General features: G+C 35.4%; 1 protein-coding gene across 1 annotated transcript; it reads left to right on the plus strand.

Annotated features, from left to right (window-relative positions):
• The first annotated feature begins 15,701 nt into the window (after nt 1-15,701).
• On the plus strand, nt 15,702-17,899 carry LOC129880510 (uncharacterized). The gene is given in 4 exon segments (XM_055954585.1): nt 15,702-17,298; nt 17,469-17,497; nt 17,499-17,625; nt 17,628-17,899. Coding segments are annotated over 4 exon segments (1,614 nt in total). The 5' UTR covers nt 15,702-15,872; the 3' UTR covers nt 17,660-17,899.
• Nucleotides 17,900-21,831: the final 3,932 nt, after the last annotated feature.

Consider the following 21,831-nt stretch of genomic DNA (forward strand, 5'->3'; position numbering starts at 1 on the left):
GATTGGGATTATGATAAATCCCACCTTAGCCATCTTAGCATACATCACATACATAAGGTAAAGAACACAACATGATTAGCAGAAGAATCAACTCAAAAGTGCAAGTCTATAGAATAGAAATAGCCAAATATCCAAAATGGACTTGTATAAATTCAACGTCTAAACATGCCTCTACTCTAGAATTTGATGGGGTCATAGAAAAAGCTCCTAGCTTACCCAAATCATAATATAAAGTCACAATAGTAATAGGAAAGAAAAGTTACTTCCTCGATGAATGAGGACTCACCAATTTATAGTACTAAGCAACTCTAGCCACGAATAGGATAGTTGTCGTCCGCTTCTATATTATGAGACAATATATTCAAAATATAGGTTAGTACATAGAAGGTACTAAGTATGTAAGTTATGCATGAACAAGTAATAGAACATGAACAATATGGCATTAGATGCATGACCAATCATAATGAGCATGAATAATCTTAAAAGCATTTGAATATCATGAAAACTTATGGCCAATGCATCATATACTTCACAGTAAACTTTTCATCTTTGCATATAACTTGAACATGGGATAAGACCTTTAACCGATATCTTAAGACCATGCAAGCTATAACATGAAATCCGATGTAACTCCCACATCAAGAAGAGAGAGGCTACTTTCCAAAGTAAACTTCGTGAGAAATAACTTCAACTCAATAGCTATATATGGATCCACATACTAGGTCATGAAGGAAACCTATGTGGGCAACGTAGTTTGGGACTCTAGATTTTTACTAGGATTTCCCTTGATGTCTACTCAATTGAAACGTTGGTAAAGACTGAAAGAGGCTGCAATTAAACCACACAGGTCACATCTATTACCTCTTGAATATTGGATTAGGAGATTTAAACCTCTCAATCCTTTTTTGAAGGGAAAGATAATTGGGTAACTAACTACATTACTAGACCGAACCCCACCTATAAGTCCTCTTGGTACTTAGTTAATATCCCAATGGAATTTATTAAAACAAGATCATAAACATTATAGGAAGAGACTAACTACCTATCAATCCATCTTTATAAAATATATTAAGAGTAGTTCATTAATGATAGTGATTCATACGAATCCATAAAATTCAGTAAGAATTGTCTCTATCACCATTTTAAATATTATTGTGTGAGAATTATACTTATCACACAACAACAACTTCCTTGGATCATAATTGGTCATCATCATAACTTTCATCATCAATTCATGAATCTTAACTTCATTTGTAAAAGCTTTCTTTTGAAAATCATTGAATTCATAATAAACTCATGAAAAATCATCTTTAAACTTCATAGTCTTAATTGAAAGTAACTTTATGCATGGACATTCATAATTTAACATGAAATCATGCAATTCATATAGAATTATGCTTATATTGATCATAGATAACATCTAAAAATGAAATTGAAATATCCCAATGCAATTCATCAAAACTAGGGTTAAAAATAATCAAAATTGCATAAAAACTTTAAGAAAACCCTGGAACTCCATGGGTGAAAGAAATTCATGGATCAATCCCCACATACCTTGGTAAAATCTACTCAAAATCAAAGAAGAACCTTGATGAGATTGAAACCCTATCTTAAAATTTAAAGAGGAACCTTGAGAGAATTTTTGTGTTCTTGCATTAGTGAAATTTGAAGAATGATTTAGAACTAGAGGGAATTTTAAAGAGATGGGTAGTTATAGGTTTGAACTTGGCCATAATAGTGTCTAGGTTTATTGAACCAAACTTGGGAAAAGAAAAGATTGTCATTACTTGGATTTGGGCCTACGAGTCGACTTCTAAGACTCGTCCTCAAGTTTACGACTCGTAGACTTGCGTGTAGTGCAGGCCTCATAAAACTTCTGAAAATAGGGCCTCTAATGTTGCATCTATGAGTCATAGTTATGACTTTTCATCATGATTACGAGTTGTCAACTCGACTCATCTTGCAGGTCTAAGAAGACCCTAATTTTTAGGGTCTCTGATCTTTTCTTAAGAGTCATTTCTATGACTCGTAAATTTCGTTACGAGTTGTCAAAGTCATTCATTTTGCAGGTCTCAAAAACCTACTTTTTTGGAGTCTCTGAAGTTTTGGCACGACTCCTTATTATGAATTATTGAATAGACTACGAGTCGTAATGTTGATTCCTAGATCCTCTTTTTAGTTTGGTCCTAGACAGGCCTTTAGGAGTCACTCTACGACTCGTCTTCACGAGTCGTAAGAACCTCTACAATTCGTAGAATGACTCGTGGTCCTAATTTCAGTCAGCATTTTAAAAGTTTCTTCTTGATTCCAACATTTTAACTTCTAGGATCTTACAATAAAATAATACTACTCGGCTATTTATAGGGTAAAATAAGAATTACTCAAAAAAATTCAAGCCTCTCGCAGACTTGCTCCTTCACTTCAAGTTCTAAAAACTTTTCCTCTTCTCCGTGATGCGCTGTTATCGCACACTCTACTACCTAACACTTTTGTGAAGCCAAATTTGAGTGCCTAGGTCCATGACATGGAGATACTCCCACTCCATGCACTTTGCAGTTTTGCAATCCATCCTTAGAATATTTAGACTTTCATTTTCAGCTTGGTTTCCACTCTTGTCCCATTTTAGCTCTTTTCTCTGGTGTTTCATCCTACAAACACCTAATCATATTTGTTAGCAAAAACACCATTAAATGACTCTAAAATGCAATTAAAACTAAGGAATTTGCCCTTGAACTTGGCTCCACATATGTGATACATTGGGTTTTAGGCATATAAATATGCCCAAGATCAGCATTCATTATCTTATTGTATTGCAAAGTTGTGAAGTTTTCATATACTTAAATGCTTTAATATTTTGTGAGTATGTTTCATTTTACCTATGTTACATACTGTACATTCCACGTACTGATGTCTTTCAACACTGCATTGTTTCATAATGAAGATACAGGTGTTAGAGATCCTCAACAGGTGCATCGTTGAAGATCACATTCATCCAGCTTTTGGTGAGATCTCCTTGCTTTTGGAGGAACTCCTTTTAGTTCAGTTATTCTTTATTTATTAGTCTTTTAAGGTAGCCATGGGCCTGTCCCGGTACCTATCTTTAGTGTTTAGAGACTTTATAGACAGAGTATAGAGTCATTTTGGTTTCTCCAAGATTATGTTTTAAACATTCTTTATTATTATATTTGGAGAACTTTTAGTTTATTATTTAAAATTTATGTCTATGCTTAAGTTTCCTATCTGCGCTAAGTTTGCTATTGACTTTAAACTTCCACAGAGTAGTCAGTCAGGCCAAGAGTTTGCTTTGGATCAGCAATGGTTTTCAAGTATCGACCACACTTAAGGTATAGGCTTGGGGGTTGACACCGTTAAACAAAGTTATCCAAGTTGTACGACTCCCATTAATACCAGTTTAAAAATAGTTCAAAGTGTGAAAATGGTCTTTCTCAAAAACCATAGTGAAAATCCAATGCATGCATCGGGACTATACCATAAAACACATAAGAATGAAAAACCAATACAATACATGTTATCAACAGTATCCAAACAAGGCACACACAACCAGAAATATAATGCCAATCTTGTCATGCTACCTAGGTTGTGGAAACTAACCTGGAATCCAACTACTCCTCGAAAATGGTCTCAGTTCTAATAATGTAACAATAACTCAATAAAGCATCACAAGATTACTTCTAACTATAAAATAAAGGAAACAAGAAGAAATTCAAAATCAAGTATGGGGATAAAACTCAAAGAACGATGCCTTACTCAAAACATGCCACTCTAGCTCACAATCGAGCAAAACTAAGCCAAACCTATGGCTACAATGAGCCACTAAGGTCTCATGCACTAGCACAATATCCACCATTTGAAACAAGCCAGACCTTGCTACAAGGGCAATATAATGCATTCTAAGGCATCTTAGGCTCAAACCTAGTCTAAGGCCATCAATATCAATCCTAATAAGGATAAACATGCTATTTCATACACCAAGAAAGGCCAAAAGCCTACACCAAGGATTTCATGAGACTATGCTAGTCTAAGGCTCAACTTGAGTCAAGAAAATCGGATAGAAGGAAGAAAACCTACTACTCAACCACTACCAACCTATATCACATATAATTCCTACTTAAACATTATCTAATAAATCTCAATCAGAATAGAAGATTGTAGCCTATCTCTAAGTCAACCATGTGCACTCTGAAGCTACCACATATCAAAATATCAATTACAACATCATTACAGACGTTTGGACACCAAATTCATAATAATCATAGATGGACCCAAAATTAGGTCTAAAAAGAGATTGTGGGACCCATGTTGGAAATCTCAAAATCGACTATCTGAAAAGCTTTAATTTACCTCTCCAAACTTGTATCCCAAAATAGAATATTATTCGCTGCTCGGAAGAGCCAAAAATCAGCTCATGCAATAAAAACTCTATTAAATCTACAGAAGGAGAGTTGGGAAGCCCTTTTAGGGCATAAATTACCTCCATACAATAGTCCCTAATGATCCCCAAACACTCCAATGTGTAGCCACATGAACTTCGAACAACCCAGACTTTGAATAACCTAAAACAGAGCTAAATTGAGATAGATATCACACTTAAAAGATTACTCCCAAAGTTAAAATTTGTCTGATCTTTACAATAAAAGAACAGACCCAAATGGCCTCTACGAATGTTGCCATAGGAGCCCACAAATACGGAGTGTCGGAAACTAGACCTTCATGAACGTGGTACCTGGCACGCAAACATGGAAAACGGACTGCCACATCTCGAAGAATGCATTGGTGTCACTGCCAAAGCTCTATGAACATGAGCCTTGGATCTACAAACACGGAGAACAAACAAGGCCCCCACCAGCTGAGTTGTATCAACAGGTTTAGCAAAATTCAAAATTCTACGATGGGGTGCTCTGAATTCTTTCAGAACCTCATGTGTAAAAATGAAAACTGTTACCCCATTAAATTTGATGTTCTAGATTCAATGACATAGTCAAATTTCCAACTGGAGTCATCTTGACAAAAAGTAGGTCCTACACCCAAATGTCATTTTGAGCAAAACTCCACAAAGAGGCCTAGAATAAAGCCTAAAATCCTCAAAAACCGCATGAAAGGTCATTATAGACCAAACTCAACATTACAGATCTAACTACACTGACGAAACTCTTATCCGAGCATGTTTTCCAAAAATGTTGACCAAGATCAAAATTAGGCTAAGGCTTCAAAGATAAAATACCTAATGGTTCAAACTCACACCGAAAGCCTCGGAACTCGAGTCGACCATGCCACTAGCCTAAAATGACCCTTCTTGAGCTGATTGAACCATTAGAATTCTAGTTTGAGGCACTTATCCTAGAGTTTTTACCAAATTCAAGTGTTTAAACTCCAAGAACTCAAAAACGCAAAAACTGACATAAAAAATAAATTAGCGATCAAGCGACCAAACTATCAGTTCCAGCAAGTCATAAATCACTTGAGGTTGCTATATGAAAGTTTTTAAAGCAGAAAAAGATTGAAAAATAAAGGAAATAAGCTGGAGGGACATTACAACATCTACTACTAAAATAGACTTTCATCCGTAGAAATAGAAAGACAATTGCAGACTCAAGGTACAAAAAGCCAAGGATACCAAGCCTACATGCTCCTCCATACCCTTAGACACCCTCACAATACGAACAACGCCAACACAAAACTCAGTCCTAGACAAAAAATCTCAAGTTCACTTCAAAGCTTCAAAATCTCTTCTAATTCTCTTTTGGGATCCAACTCTCATCCAACTAACCTAAACTTGACCGGAAGCACCAAATTCATCGGATAAAATAAATACCATAATGAAACCACAAAAATGAGAAACCACACAACAAGGATAGATGCAACTAAACTCCCAATTGAAAAACCTATCTTATGCTTCAAATCCAATATTTTTTATCACTAAGAGCATTATGTCAATCCTTAGTAATTTACCTAAACATCTCTAACACCATTTGATTTTCACCTAAAGATCCACAGGATACAAACCTCAAAAATGATACATGTTTCACCTAAACAAAGGGAATGACCACTACCAAAATAAGGAAATCAGCTGGGGTGAAGCCCAAAATCCAAACCCAACTCCTAAGACCAATAATTCAACTGAAATACAACCTTTTGAAACTAAACACTCAACTCCAAAGGATGATCATTTCGTGAATGAAAAGGTAGCTCTAAGCTAAGCTCCATCACTTATTTCTACCAAGAGAACCTTTAGAAACCAACACCACTTGCCCACGAACTACTCTACAAGAATAAATCCAAATCAACCACCCCTAATCCAAGGGAAACCAAGTCGGTAGATAGTGTATAGACATAGCCATATGATTTATAATGGTCCAAGGGTAAGCTCCCCAATACACCAAAAGTGAACCTCACATTCTAAACAAATACTAAATCATAAATTCCATGAATTACTTTGATCCTATCTTGTAGATTAACCTTCTGGGAAAATTACCATCCTTCTAACTGAAGCCAAAGTCTAAAGTCATCAAGAAACACCACCACTCTGACTTCAATTCACAACAAAATCTTGAGAGATACCAACACATCTAAAGTGGTCAGACTATCCTCACCTGCAAGAAGTGTGGGAAGAGCCCTAGACGAGAGTGCTTGGCAGGTTCGGGTGCATTCTTTGGTGTGGAAAGATGGGTCACCAAGTAAAAGATTATCTTTCAGTTGCTACTAGAGGTGGAGGTGGTCGTCCCCTGACTTAAACTACTACTTTCGGACATCCGAATCAGCATGGTACTACTTTAGGTTCTAGTGGTAGTCACCGCCAGAATAGGTTTTATGATCTACATACTCATCAGGAGTTGGAAAATTCTCCTAATGTGGTGACTAGTATATTAGTCTTTGAGTTTGATGCTTATGCATTATTAGATTCGGGTGCTACTCTATCTTTTGTTATTCCTTATCTTGCCATGAGATTTGGTGTTAGTCCTACAATCTTGTTAGAGCCTTTCTCGGTCTATACTCTTATTGGTGATACAATGTTGGCCAAAAGAGTCTATAGAAATTGTCCAATCACAGTTTTTCATAAAGTCACCTAAGTTGACCTTGTAGAGGTTAATATGACTGATTTTGATTTTATTCTTAGTATGGATTGGCTTTATGCATATTATGCTTCTATTGATTGTAGAACTTGTGTGGTTAACTTTCAGTTTCCTAATAAGCTAGTCCTAGAATAAAAAGGTCTTAATTACGTGTTTAAGGGTAAATTTAACTCGTTCCTTAAACTTTGGAAAATTATTTCTAAAGGTTGCATTTATCATCTTGATCATGTTATGGATATGAATTCTAAAACTCTTACTCTTGAGTCAGTCTCGGTCATTTATGAGTTTCTAGAAGTATTTCCCAGTGATTTTCTAGGTATCCCTTTTGAAAGGGAGATAGACTTCAGTATCGATCTTCTCTCCGTACCCAGTCTATTTCTCCTTACTGAATGGCTCCAGCAGAACTTAAAAAGTTAAAAGATCAATTGAAGGATTTATTGGATGAGGGTTTTCATTAGATTGAGTATCTCTCCATGGGTGCTTCGGTTCTCTTTTTAGAAAGAAGTATGGTTCTCTTCGCATGTGTAGCTATTATTGGCAATTGAACAAGGTCATAATCAAAAATAAGTATCTCATTCCAAGGATTGATGACTTATTTGATCAACTTGAAGGAGCAAGTTATTTCTCAAAGATCAATCTTCGATTGGGCTATCATCAACTTTGAGTAAGAGAATGTGACATTTTGAAGATGGACTTTAGAACTAGATATGGTCACTCTGAATTTTTGGTTATGTATTTTGGACTAATAAATACTCTTGTAGATTTTATGAATTTGATGAAAATTATATTCAAGAAATATTTGGATATGTTTATTATTGTGTTCATTGATGATATTTTGGCCTATTGGAGTGAGGTTGAGCATTCCGATCCTTTGAGGATGGTCTTACAAGTTCTCAAGGATCATCAATTATTTTCTAAGTTTAGCAAATGTGAGTTTTGGTTGAGGTCAGTTGCTTTCCTTGGCCACATTATCTTCGATGAAGATATTATGGTTGATCCTAAGAAAATTAAGGCGGTAAAAAATTGGCATAGACCTTTATATCCTTTAGATATTTGAAGTTTCTTGGACTTAGCCAGTTATTATAGATGAATTGTGAAAGAATTCTTTTCCATTACATCACCTTTGACTACTTTGACTAAAGAGAAGGTGAAATTCTAATGGTTCGAGGCATATGAGAAAAGCTTCCAAGAGTTGAAAGATCGCCTTACTTCTGCTCCAATGTTGACTTTACCAGAAGGGTCCGATGGTTTTGTGGTATATTGTAATGCTTTGAGGATTGGTCTTGGTTGTGTTTTGATGCAAAATGGTAAAGTGATAGCCTATACTTCTAGGCAACTTATGGTGCATATAAAGAAATATCTAACTCATGACTTGGAGTTAGCGGCGGTTATGTTTGTTTTAATGATTTAAATACACTATCTCTATGGTATCCATGTTGATGTATTCACCTACCATAAGAGTTTGCAATATTTATTTAACCAAGAGGACTTGAACCTTCCACAAAGAAGATAGCTTAAATTGTTGAAGGATTATGATATGAGTGTGTTGCACTATCTGAAAAAAACAAATGTGGTTGTCGATGCTCTCAATAGGTTGTGTATGAATAGTGTTGCCTATGTTGAGGATGAAAATAAGGAGTTAGTTTGTGATGTTGATAGGTTGGTTCATTTGGATGTTCGCTTGGGTGATTTTGAGAATGGTGGTGCTATTGTGCAAAATGGCTCGGAATTATCCCTTGTGTCAGATGTTAAGTCAAAGTAAGATGATGATCCGATTTTGGCTGAATTGAAGAAAGCGATTGCCGAAAAAGTCATTGAGGCTTTCTCCCAAAGGGGATATAGTGTGCTTAGATATCAAGGTCGATTGTGTGTTATTGAGGTTGATGGTTTAAGGGAAATAATATTGTCCAAAGCTCATAGTTTGAGCTATTCTATCCATCCAGGTTCCACAAAGATGTATCAAGATTTGAGGAAAATGTACTGGTGGAATAGCATGAAGAAAGATATCGCGGAATTTATGGTTAAGTGTCCTAATTGTCAATAAGTGAATGTTGAGCATCAAAAATCAAGAGTTTTAGCTCAAGACATTGAAATTCCTACTTGGAAGTGGGAAGACTTGAATATGGACTTCATTATAGGTTTGTCTTGTACTCGTATCCAACATGATGATTTGGGTTGTTGTTGGTCGAATAACTAAGTCAGTGCATTTTCTTCCCGTTAATACTTCTTATTCAGCCTAGGATTATGCTAGACTTTACGTTCAAGAGTTTTTGGGTTCTGTTGTCTATCATTTTGGGCTGAGATACTCAGTTTACATCTTAGTTTTGTAGGTCTTTCCAAAAAGGTCTTGGTACTCAAGTTAAGTTTAGTACATCTTTTCACCCTCAAACTGATGATTAAGCCAAATGCACTATTCAAACTTTGGAGGAAATGTTGAGGGCTTGTGTATTTGACTTCAAAGGGAATGGGGATGATCGTTTGCCATTGATTGAGTTTTCCTATAACAACAGTTATTATTCGAGTATTCAAATAGCTCCATTTGAGGCTTTATATGGTAAGAGGAGTAAATCTATTATTGGATGGTTTGAGATTGGTTAGGTTGCCTTGATAGGACCCGAGTTGGTTTGTGAGGCTATAGAGAAAGTTAAACTCATTAGAGAAAGGTTGAAGACTACCCAAAGTCGATGAAAGTCCCATTCGGATGTAAAAAGAAGAGAGCTTGAATTTAGGGTTGATGATTGGGTGAAAATCTCACCTATGAAGGGTGTGATGCATTTTGGAAAGAAAGGAAAGCTTAGTACCCGATATGTAAGTCCTTATTAGATTTTGAGATTTTATGGCAAGGTAGCCTATGAGTTGAATTTTCCTTTGGAGTTGGCATCGGTGCATCTGATGTTTCATGTCTCCTTGTTGAAGAAATGTGTTGGTGATCCTCCTCTATTGTTCCTTTGGAAAGCGATGGTGTGAATGAGAGTATATCTTATGAGAGGTTCCGATTGAGATTTTAGATCGTCAAGTCCGGAATTCGAGAAATAAAGAAGTTGCATCTGTGAAGGTTCTTCGGAGTAACCAACTAGTTAAGGGTACTACATGGGACGCCAAAGCCGATATGATGTAATGTTATCCTCATCTCTTTCCTTCTATTCCAACTTGAGGTATTAAGTTAATTCATGTTCACATTCTTGCGCTTCAGTCACTCTAATGTTTTCGTATGGATGCATGTTCATGAAATGAGTTTTAAAGTCATGCTTTAGCATGGGGTTGACAACTCATTGGTTTTTATGCATTTTACTATGTCATTGCATTTGTGTTGGATTTTAGATCTTCTTCCCTACTCTAATCATGATAGCTTGAGTCCCATTCGAAGATGAATATTTCCAAGAGGGAGATATTGTAAGACCCCAATAGTTGGAAAGTCAAGTAAAAGAGAAATATCAGAAAAAGGTGATGGTGCAAGTTTTGACGGAGCCTTGTATGGACCATACAAGTTTATATGATCCCTAGAAAGTGATCGTGGAAAGAACTGTGAAAGAGGGAAAATTTGGACTATGAATCATGGATGGCTCTACGGTTTGTGAAGAAGTCTATGGATCATAGACCATCCCATAAAATGGATTTTGAGGATTTGGGAAGGAACTGACTTGACGGAAGTTTATACAGAACGTGGTGGGTTCTATAGTCTGTAGGAGGGTCCATAGACCACATCACTGGTTTTGGGAATAATTCTGGCCAAAGAAAACTTTCAAGGAAGGTTATACAGCCAGTGGGAAGTTCCACGAGTCGTTAACTCAATCATGTAGGGAAGGCTCACGAACCTTTTTGAGGGGTGTCCTTTATGACCCGTATAGCATTCCACGGATAGTAGAAGTCATCTATGAAACCTCTGTGACATTAAAATTTTAAGGGCAATCCAAACTTTTTCCCACTCTTTTATAATTAGACTTGGACATTTTTGGGATTATTTTCTATACCAATAACTACCCAAAATCCTTCTTTAATTCTCATTCTCTCAAATACAATCCCAACCAAAATCTCCTCTTTAAAAGAATTCTCTCCAAGGTTTCTTCAAGTTCAAGCTAGGGTTCAAGCTTCAAGTTCAAGGTACTTCAAACTTCATAACATTATGGATTTGATAGCTAAGGTATGTGAGAATTCACCAATAGATTCCTTTCATCCATTGGGTCCCGAAAGAACTCAAATCTCCTATTTCAATTTCACCCAATTTCAAAGGGCTTCATGAACTCTTCTTGGGTCCTTCTAAATTGATTTCAATTAATGCTATTCTTCCATATTATGCATGAATTTACTATGATACATGATTTTAAATTGATTCACATGAATCCATGCATTTTGGTAGGATTTTTAATTATGAACTATGAATTTATGATCATGTACTTATGAAGGATTTATGAAAAGTTATGAATTATGTTTCAAGTTGTTTTCAAGTATGAATGAATGAATTGTGAAAGGTTTTCTTACAATATGAAGAAATCATGATTTAGATGCTTAGAAAGGTAAATGTCTAGATGAAGCATGTTATGATCATGATTTTCAAGGAACTATTTTTATGATATATTTTATGATGTGGATTGATATTGATTATTAACTTTCCTAATGATAAAATGATAAATGATTGACTATTCCATTGGAATTAACTGAGCACCGAGAGGACTTTGTGGTGGAGACTTGGTATGGAAATCTCTAGTAGCAACCTCTAATCCCAAACTGTGTTGCCCTCGTAGGTTTCCTTAATTGTCCTACCTAGTGGATCCACATATAAAATATTATGATTATGATAAGGATTCTACCTTGGCAAGTAGCCTCTCTCTTCATAATGTGGAAGTTACATCGGATTCCATATTATAGCCCACATGGTCTTAGATATCGGTTAAGGTTTATATCCCACAAAGTAACTATGTTTATCTTATAAGCTCTCAATTGATGTTTTTATGATGCATTGAGTTTATTAAATGTTTTCATGTTATACTTCATGTTTTTCAGGTCACTTGGTCATGCATCACATGATCATGCTTATTATATCCTCTTATTAATGATTGTGCATGCTTCTTACATACTTAATACATTCCATATATTAACGCATACTTTTGCTTATATTGTCTTATATTATAGGTCATGGCATTTTCACTCCTTCACGTGGCCAATTGGTGATCTATTCTAGTTAGCGTCCTTTGGTGAGTCATCATGTTTCGAAGGCGAGCCTGTCATGTACTTCTTTATTTTCAGGCTTATGTTCTTTCATTATGTTTGATGAGCTAGGAGTTTTTCCCATGCCCCGTCTATAGTAGTAGAGGCATGTCTAGACTATATGAGTATGTTTTAAGTCATTTGGCTTCATGTTGAAATTTTAATATTCATTCAATATTTCTTATTATATATGCTATTCTAAGAGGCCTGATTTGAGTCCTTCGAGATTTTAATTATCGTGTCATATCTAGGGTCTAGCTTGGATCGTGACATTTTCCATGGGTCAAAATACAGACCATACTCTCAACATACGAGTCGTACTTTGACTCCTAGTGCATGGGATTGAAATTTTCAAATTGGAGCATTTATGGTAAAAACGATCACAACGAATTTGGATTGATGAGCGGTCGGCGGTGTTGGAAAGAAAATCAAAGAAATTTAATTGGATGTATATTGAGACACATATCTCTTCATATTCTAAGATATATGCTCATTTGAAGTTGATCCTTGCATTATCTTATGCAAAAACTTAATCGGTAGAGAATATTTGAACTCGACTTAGTGCTAGAGGTTCCCTATGACCCTATTTCACATTCAATACACTTCCCACACTTATGAATTAATTTTAGCATCTATGCATCATTAGTAAATCATCTTGTATGGTCTTTATGCATACGAACAATGATTCAGATCTTAACTTATAAATTTTTGGAGTGTTACATAGATTTAAGTGGAAAAACAAATGTGTCACATTGGAGCCGCATAGGAGAATTGTGATGGGGAAGGGATTATGACCCTTTTTAAAATTACAAGGGAAAATATGATCTTAAAATTGGATGAAAATGGTAAAATTTTAAAAATATATAACGGATAACAAATATAACATATTTGTAAGAGTATAAGGACAATTATATCCCTTTCCCTTTTATACTTATCTTAAGTGAAACCCGCCCCAAATTGACTATTTTTTTCTCTCTTTTGATTAGGTGTTTCATTTAGACATTTGGCATGGAAATGAAATGTCAGAGAAAATGCCATAAATAGTCCATTAATTATAGGAGTAGGGCTAAAATGGTCACTTAACTATGCATGTATCACATTTAGTCTTTTAACTATTTAAAAACTTATCAAGCTTGACCCCTTAACTATAGACTTACTTGTTTTAGTCTCTTAACAATACACTTATTTGTTTTAGTCCTTTAAGTATTCAAAAACTTATCAGGTTTGGTCTTTGTTATTTTTTTATACAAATAGTTTATGTTTATATTAATGGAACTAATGTCTTCCTAAAATTAAATCTTTAATATATTCTTTTTGTTGTTTCTCTCTCTCTGCTTCTTTTTGTTCAAATTACTCTTATGAAAAAAACAATAACCTCAATGATTCAAAATAAAATTAACGAAGAAGAATATATAATTAAATCCTAACTTTATTCAATGGAGGATAAAATGAATCATATTATTGTTGCAAATGACTAGAATATGCTATGTTTCCTTCTTTAGAGCTTGACGGTTCATAATCAGCGCGAATTTCTTTAATTTTATTTTTCATACAAAAGAAAAATGAAAGATTTGATCTTATTACTCAAATTTTTCTATGTAAAATAAATCAAACAGAATAATAAAAATCAATTTATTTCAAAATTAAAAAAAGTTGCAAATCTTCAATTTTATAAATTTGAACTTTTGAAAAATTAAACAAATTTCCTTCAATAAAGTTGTTATAGTACAAGATTTGGAATAAAAACATGTGAGAAAAGAACTTAATTTTATCTCATTGCGATTTTTTTTCTATTAAATATAAATAAATCTCTACCCATACCTAACAGATAATATTTTTTTTCTTCTTATAATAAATTTTAGTATATTGAAGTCATTAGTAACAATAATACGCTTCACTTTATCCTCTGTTGAAAAAAGTTATGACTTATATTTTTTCCTCGTGAATTTTATTTTGAATTGTTGAGGTTAAGATTTTTTTCATAAGAGTAATTTGAAGAAAAAGTGGTGGAGAGAGAAAAACAACTGAAAAATGGGCTAAAATTTTAATTTCATCGAGGCATGAATTTCGTTAATATAAAATTAAGTTATTATATAAAAATGGACAAAGACCAAACATGATAAGTTTTTAAATATTTAAAGGACTAAAATTGATAAATGTATAATTAAAGGACTAAAATTAATAAATATATAATTAAATGATCAAACCTGATAAGTTTTTAAATAGTTAAAGAATGAAATCCAATAAATATATAGTTAATGGATTATTTTAGACTTACTCGATCCTATTTATGTCATTTCTCTCGAATGCTACATCTGCTAGCATTTGAAAGTCAAGGGACCAGAATTGAACATTGCGATAACATAGCTCGGAAACTGTCAACTAGGGCTGGGCGTTCGGTATTCGGTTCGGTATTTTTAAAGTTCGGGTTCGGTAATTCGGTAATCGGTAATTCAAAGTATATATCAAATACCAAACTTTCAAACTTCGGTTCGGTAATTCGGTAATCGGTAAATCAAACTTCAGTTCGGTACGGTATGCGGTAATACCATATTTTTTGATAGTTAATGTACAATAAAAATTTATCCGCATTTAATATTTACATTAACCTAAAAAATACATATCTTAACTTACATTTTTATTACTACACCATAATTAAGTAATATATGCATTTTAACTTACCGAATATCGAAACTGAAATTGCTCTGAAGCCACATTCTACGGAGGAGAAATGATACATCATAAACAAAGAGAAAATAATTTATGAATAGATACAGAAAAAAAATATTACCATGTAATAAAAATGATGAAAAAGAGTGAAAACAAAAATCTCTAATATATCACACATAATTTTTATACATATGTTTTTCTTTGAATTATCTAAAAACTCTATAACACTGCACTAATTATTAATTAGTTCCTGCAAAGATATGAAAGAGTTGAAATCTTTTGTTTTCAATGTAACTACCAAACAGTTTATGTAGATATCTGACGTGGTGAGTCATGCAAAGTGAAATTAGAATTCTTAACCAATTGCATAAATTTGAAATTAGAATTTATAATTTTTACATGTATATGAATTTAAATTTTAACAGTTATTCATAATGTACGTGTTTGAAAGTGTGCATATAGTATGCTGTAAATGTGGGAAAGTTAAAATGGAAATGGTAAGGAAAATGAAAAAATGAGATAGTTTCCTCTTACTAAACTCTTCTTTTTTTGATAATTTTTCTTTTTTTTCCCAGTTTTTTATATTAATAAAAAAAAATTAAAAATAAAATTCCGTATTTGATAATTCCCGAATATCAAAACTGAAATACCGAATTACCAAATATTGAAATAGTGATTCGGTTCGATAATTCAATTTTTGATATTTTATATCCAACCCTACTGTCAACTCGTCCCACTGCCTCTTTTTTCGATAGCAGAATGTGAGAAGCGGATAAACCCTCCTAAAATCCTTGAGGTGAACAACGTTAGCAGTTTCAAGTCCTGCTCGCAGCTCGCAGCTCGCAGCTCACAGCCATTGATTTTCTTTCGATTAGCTTTTAAAGGTTTCTTCACAATTTTTCCATTATGCTTAAACAGTTTCACACCTCAAAGCCACAATCTTTACTACTTGTATGCCATCCAACTCTTCTAAACCACAATTTTACCATGAAATCTAATGGTATTAGCAAGAAAATCCAAACCCGTGATTTTAATCGCTTATTAACCCCCAGACCTTTAGTCCCTTTCAGTACCAAACCCCTTTGGAGCTGTATGGATTTTTCATGTCGATATCGCCCGAAATTTCACCATTCAATTACTGCTAGAAGTTTTTCAACTTCAGATTTTGAGAAAATAGCAGAGGGCAGTGAAAAGAGTCTTCCTTGGCTTGCAAAAGATAAAGCGAAAAGACCTGAAAAGGGCAGGTCTTCTTGGGAGGAATCGGCTGACAAGTATTTTAAAGGTTCTGCGAAAAGTGTAGAATTTAAGAGTAATGAGGATAGACGTGACAGCTATAATAGTGGAGAAGAAGATGATGATGGAGAAATGGAAGATCCGAGATGGGATAAGATTAAGAGCAGGTTCAGTCGGATTAAGGTAAGACCGGGGTCTGATAGGCCGGAGGTTAGAAGGTGGAACAATCAAGATAGTTGGGGTAAAAAGACATGGAAAGAGGTGTCTGAATCAACCCAACCGAGAATTATTGGCGAGTGCGTTTATGGTGTTGGCCCTGTTTTAGCTGCATTGTCAGCTGGAAGAAGGGAATTTTATGGTCTCCATATTCAGCAAGGGTTGGATCTGAGTGGAAATAACCGGAAGAAGAAGGATAAGAAAGGGTTTGAGAGAGTTTTGAGGACTGCGGAGAAAGTTGGATTAAGTATTAAGGAAGTATCTAAACATGACCTCAATATGATTACTGATAACAGGCCCCATCAGGGACTCGTCCTCGATGCTTCTCCGTTGGAAATGGTTGGTATCAAGGAATTGGAACCTGTTTCAATTGAGGAAGATACCACTCCTCTTTGGGTTTCTTTGGATGAGGTTACTGATCCTCAGAATTTGGGTGCAGTTATACGGTCTGCTTACTTTTTCGGAGCTTCTGGGATTGTCTTGTGTGCTAAGAACTCTGCACCATTGAGTGGGATAGTGAGCAAAGCAAGTGCGGGCTCACTTGAATTAATGGAGCTCAGGTCTTGCAAGAATATGATGCAATTCCTAATGTCTTCGGCAGAAAATGGATGGCGGGTCCTAGGTGGTTCTGTTTCTTCAAGAGCTGTTCCATTGCATGAGATTGTGCCTGGTGCTCCTACAATCCTTGTTTTGGGAAGTGAGGGAACTGGTCTGAGGCCATTGGTGGAGAGGTCATGTACTGAATTAGTTAGAATTCCGGGAAATATCCCTTTGGATATAATCGCTGGAGAAGATGAGGATGCTGAGAGTGATAATAGTATTTTAGGCCAGAACTTTAGATCCTTTATGGCTGTGGAAAGCTTGAATGTAAGTGTTGCAGCAGGTGTGCTTCTTCATCACTTGATTGGTAGCAAAGAAAACTAACAAGAAAAGCAAGCTAATGTACTTTTACGAGACTTAATTTAGATTGTTTCAATGATATTCATTTGCATTTTCTTGATCTTCATTATGTGCTGTCTCAAGGAGTATCTTAAAACACTTTCCTGTCGGAAGTATGCATACAGGCATTTGGTGATTTTTCCACAATGGATTGGCTTTGTTGGCATTGCATCTCAAAATCCTCTGTCCGAGAATATTAAGGTTTTGTTGAACTTGTCATATTTCTATGCAAAGATTTGGTTGTTTGGAGTTACCTTTGCAGGACCGGCAGGTTTGAAGAACTTGTTGAAATTGACAATACATGAACACACAAGGTATGTCAGATCAACTAGATGACAACCTTTGTGAAGCTTGTTTGTAGGTTTAAATATGAAATTGCTTTGATAAATGACAGTATTACTTTTTAGGAGAATTTGAACTGCTTAACACTATAATCAGGATAAAGGTTTTATGATGTTTGTTGTGGGATAGTAGCTGGCCTATCCCTTTCTTCTTCCTATATTTCTCAGTTGACTTCATTTTTACCTAGGGATTTTTAATTAACTCTTCGAGTCATGCCTTGGTTCTGGAATAACTAGAAGTTTGACAACAGATACATAGTGAGCCCTAAACTAATTCATTGTGGTTGAGTATTTTCCCATGATTATATAATGCTACATCCATGGATTTGAAGATAAAAGATCTTCAAATACTCTGGTGAGAATGTTAAATGATTGTTGGAAAGCTTAGTTTTATACTGTTGTATAACATAAGAGCTGAAAAAGTGGAAAGAAGCCACCCCTCCTCAGCTGTGTTACTTGGCAGAGGGCCATCAAATGAGGCATAAGTTGCTTGCTTTTCATTAGGTAAAACCTCTTTAAGCGAATGCCTTTTCATTAACTATATGAATTTCTTCCCAGGCTTTTTTCTTAATTTTCCTTTGACATCTAGGAAGAATAATAAGTTAGAGCAACAAACTTCCTATTTGGGAGTCGTCATAGCTTGTTATTGGGCAGAGATGGTCAGTCATGTGATTTTCTTCATATTAATGCCTGGAGTTTTCATCAATTTATGAATTCCAAGGAGAATTGAAGATGCACTTTTCAGGATACCTTTGAAATATTGAATAGTTGTTCCTTCTCATGCACTTTTCTCAATTATCTGTTTCCAGTCCCCAGAATTCCGATCTTATCTCCTCCTTTTTTGATTAATGTTAAAAGATTTATTTGGTCCCAACAGAGGCTAAAACCAATATTAGCAATACCCCCACCAAAGAAACAAAGTCGTCAAATGATAACCATAATTGGAAGAGAAAGACATTCCATTGATTGATGTACCATGTCCTAAATTTGTTAGTTATTTTACAGCTCACTTTTGCACCCAAGGACGTGGCCTAGTGGTCGATGAAGTGAGCGAGAACCATGAGGTCCCAGATCCGATAGATGATTTTCTATTCCATATGTCCAAGCCTTGGTGTACAGAGTTACTTGGTACCTATGCTGGTGGGAGATAGTAGGTACTCCGTGTAGTTAGTGCGTGCAAGCTCGATAGTGTAGTATATATACACTATACTAAGGAATGCACAAAAACTTATGTGCAAGGTGTGTCTTCTAAGTGTTTGCATGCCAATACTTTGTGTAGTAAATAGTCGTGGTACATGTAAACCTGCTCAAATACAAATGTGATAAGGTGTCACACCCTGAGTCTACACCCTAGGCGTGGATGGCACTTGAAAACCATTGTTGGTCCCAAGCGAACCCTTGGTCTGGCTGACTACTTAACGGAAGACTAAACTCAGTGGAAAAAGCATTTAAAAGGGTGAGCATTTAAAGCACTTAAATGTAAACTCATGCATTTTCTGAACTAATCCGTGAATATAATGAGAGCAATGTTTAAAACATAATCTAAATATCATAAACAGTTATCGGGACAAGCCTACGGCTACCCCAAAAAACTACTAATACTAAAAGAAATAACTGTGAAGGAGCCCTTCAAAAAGTAAGCAGGCCTCACCAAAAGCTGACAAAATGTGATCTCAGCGGAGTGCCTATTGATGATCTTGAGTACCTACGTCTGCATCATGAAATGATGTAGCAGTGAAAGACATCAGTACACGGAATGTACGATATGTAAAATAGCTGAATGAAACATAACTACACTGAATACTCACAATAAAAGGAATACTAAAAATAACTTGACTGAAAAGTAAAGGATGCAAGTATAATGAAAACCTCAGCTTTACAAATAAAATAAGACAAATAATTCAACTCTTAAAAATAACATTCTCTTCTTGGGAGTTTCTCTAACCGACAACTATCACTATGAGTCTCGTGATGATACACCATATTGTTCACGTTGCTAGAGTCGTCCAATACCTTTCCATGATAAGGGATGTAAACTCACTCATGGATCCATCTAAAAAGTCCTTATTAGGGACTGAAGTGAGGAGCCACCCGAACCAACGGCACGATCCTATCCTACGCTAGCTATGTAGTTTATGGGGTTTGAGTTATCTGAACTCTTACTCAAATCTGTGCTCAATACTATTCCAAAACATGCAATAATGCTTATACATATGATAGTCTCTGGGAGTAAATACATCAAAATACTCCTCTGAAGTCACATCGAACTTTACTTTGCTGACTGGAAACTCTTTCTCAACTCTTTATGATTTCTTTAAAATAAACATGCTTTTCTCAATGCAAACAATGCGTTTGGAACTATTCAAGACCTCTTAAAATTCATTCTTAGTGCTAATACATAATACGTTAACTCATTTGAACTCTGAAAATCACTCATAATGAATATTAATGCAAAACCCTCAAAATTAAGTAATGCACTTGGGAAATTCATGTTTCCCTCGAAACTCTTATTTCAATCATCATTTTGAAATACTTTTACTTTATCTGAAAACAATGCATAAGGTATAGCAGTGTAGGAACTCCAACAACTCAAATATGGTTCATGTGAAAATTAGGCATGAACAACAGTCGAGAACTAGAATCATATAAGAAATCATAAATTCAACGATAGAGGATCGAATTCAATAACAAGGAATCAGAGAAACTCGAAATTCAAGAATAGAAAACTCTTATTGACTGAATTTAGGTGTAGGGCGTGAGGACGAATTCAATCCAACACTATAATTAGCCTTACATACCTGGAAGAACAGTGTTCTTGAGGAAACGTGAAGAACTCGATGAATGCTCTTGAAAACTCTATCGTTTCTCCTCTTGGAACCTTGAGAAGGAAAGAGTTGAATGACATTGATAAGGGACTTAATTAAGTCCCTAAATGTCGAAACTTGAACTGGAAAAAGGTGGAAAAAGACTCAAATACCCTTTATTAAAACTGACAGAAGCCATTTACGGTCCATAGAAGCTTATACGGGCCGTAGAGAGCTTGGATGAAAAACTGGGTCTCTGAAGTTTAGGTCTATGGGACCTTCTATAGTTCGTATACTCGTCTATGGGTTGTAGACCCCACTCGTAGAAAGGGTGTTGGGGAGGGTCCTTTGAAGTTGGGTCTACAGGACCTTCTACGAGTCGTCCTGTTCGCTAGTTGAAACACAACTGAGGGTGGGGTTCTGGACTTTGGGTCTACGGAATCTTCTACAGTCCGTAGAAGTTTTGTAATGTGCACTTGGGATTTCCAAGTCTCAGGACCTAGTCTACGAGTCAGGTCTACGGTTCGTAGACCTCAACCCCCTAAGAAAATTTCTGAGGTTTGACACCACGAGCCCACCTATAGTCCGTGGAAGTTTCTACGGGCCATAGATGGCATTTGTAGGAAGTCACCTTCTGCAAAAGCTTAACTTTTCTCTGGGCTTTCTGGATTGATCTAAGTTGGAATATTTTGGGGTGTTACATAAGGCAAAAATGAATTTCCCTTAAGTGACATCATAGAAAAATGGTGTAGTGGTTACATTCATGGAGGTTTTCCTTGGCTGAGTAACAAGTCACATAGTTCTCCATAGTTATTGAGTAATGAATGGAACCCGGAATTGAATAATTCCATATAAAACATTTTCTTTGGTACCAAATGCACCCTCTATTCTCGTTTGATCCCTCTAAGCGCAAACTTGGCTTGTTTGCATTTGTGAAGTTACTACATTTATTTCATGTTTCATTTTAGGAGCTCCTATGCTGCAAACACGCAACAGTGCTTACTCTATTACTAGACAACAATAAAAACAGGATGATTGCAATGACAGAATATAAGGTAACAGATTTAAAAGATCAATGGATATTTATACGATACGCCCCCATGACTATACTTTCAAATGTGAACATACAATTGGAGGTTATAAAAGGAGGAAAAAACTCAAATTGTACTGCTTCTGCTTCCCTTGAATTGGTGACGAAACCTGACTATGCTGGACATTATGGGGAGGTCCCTGTCCATATCCACATATATCAAAATTATAGTTGGAAAGAAAAAATGTTGAAAGTGAGATTGAGAGAGGAACACGATTGGACGCTTACAATTCATGCACATG

The sequence above is a fragment of the Solanum dulcamara genome, chromosome 2 (genome assembly GCF_947179165.1).
Source record: "Solanum dulcamara chromosome 2, daSolDulc1.2, whole genome shotgun sequence".
Lineage (NCBI taxonomy): Eukaryota > Viridiplantae > Streptophyta > Magnoliopsida > Solanales > Solanaceae > Solanum > Solanum dulcamara.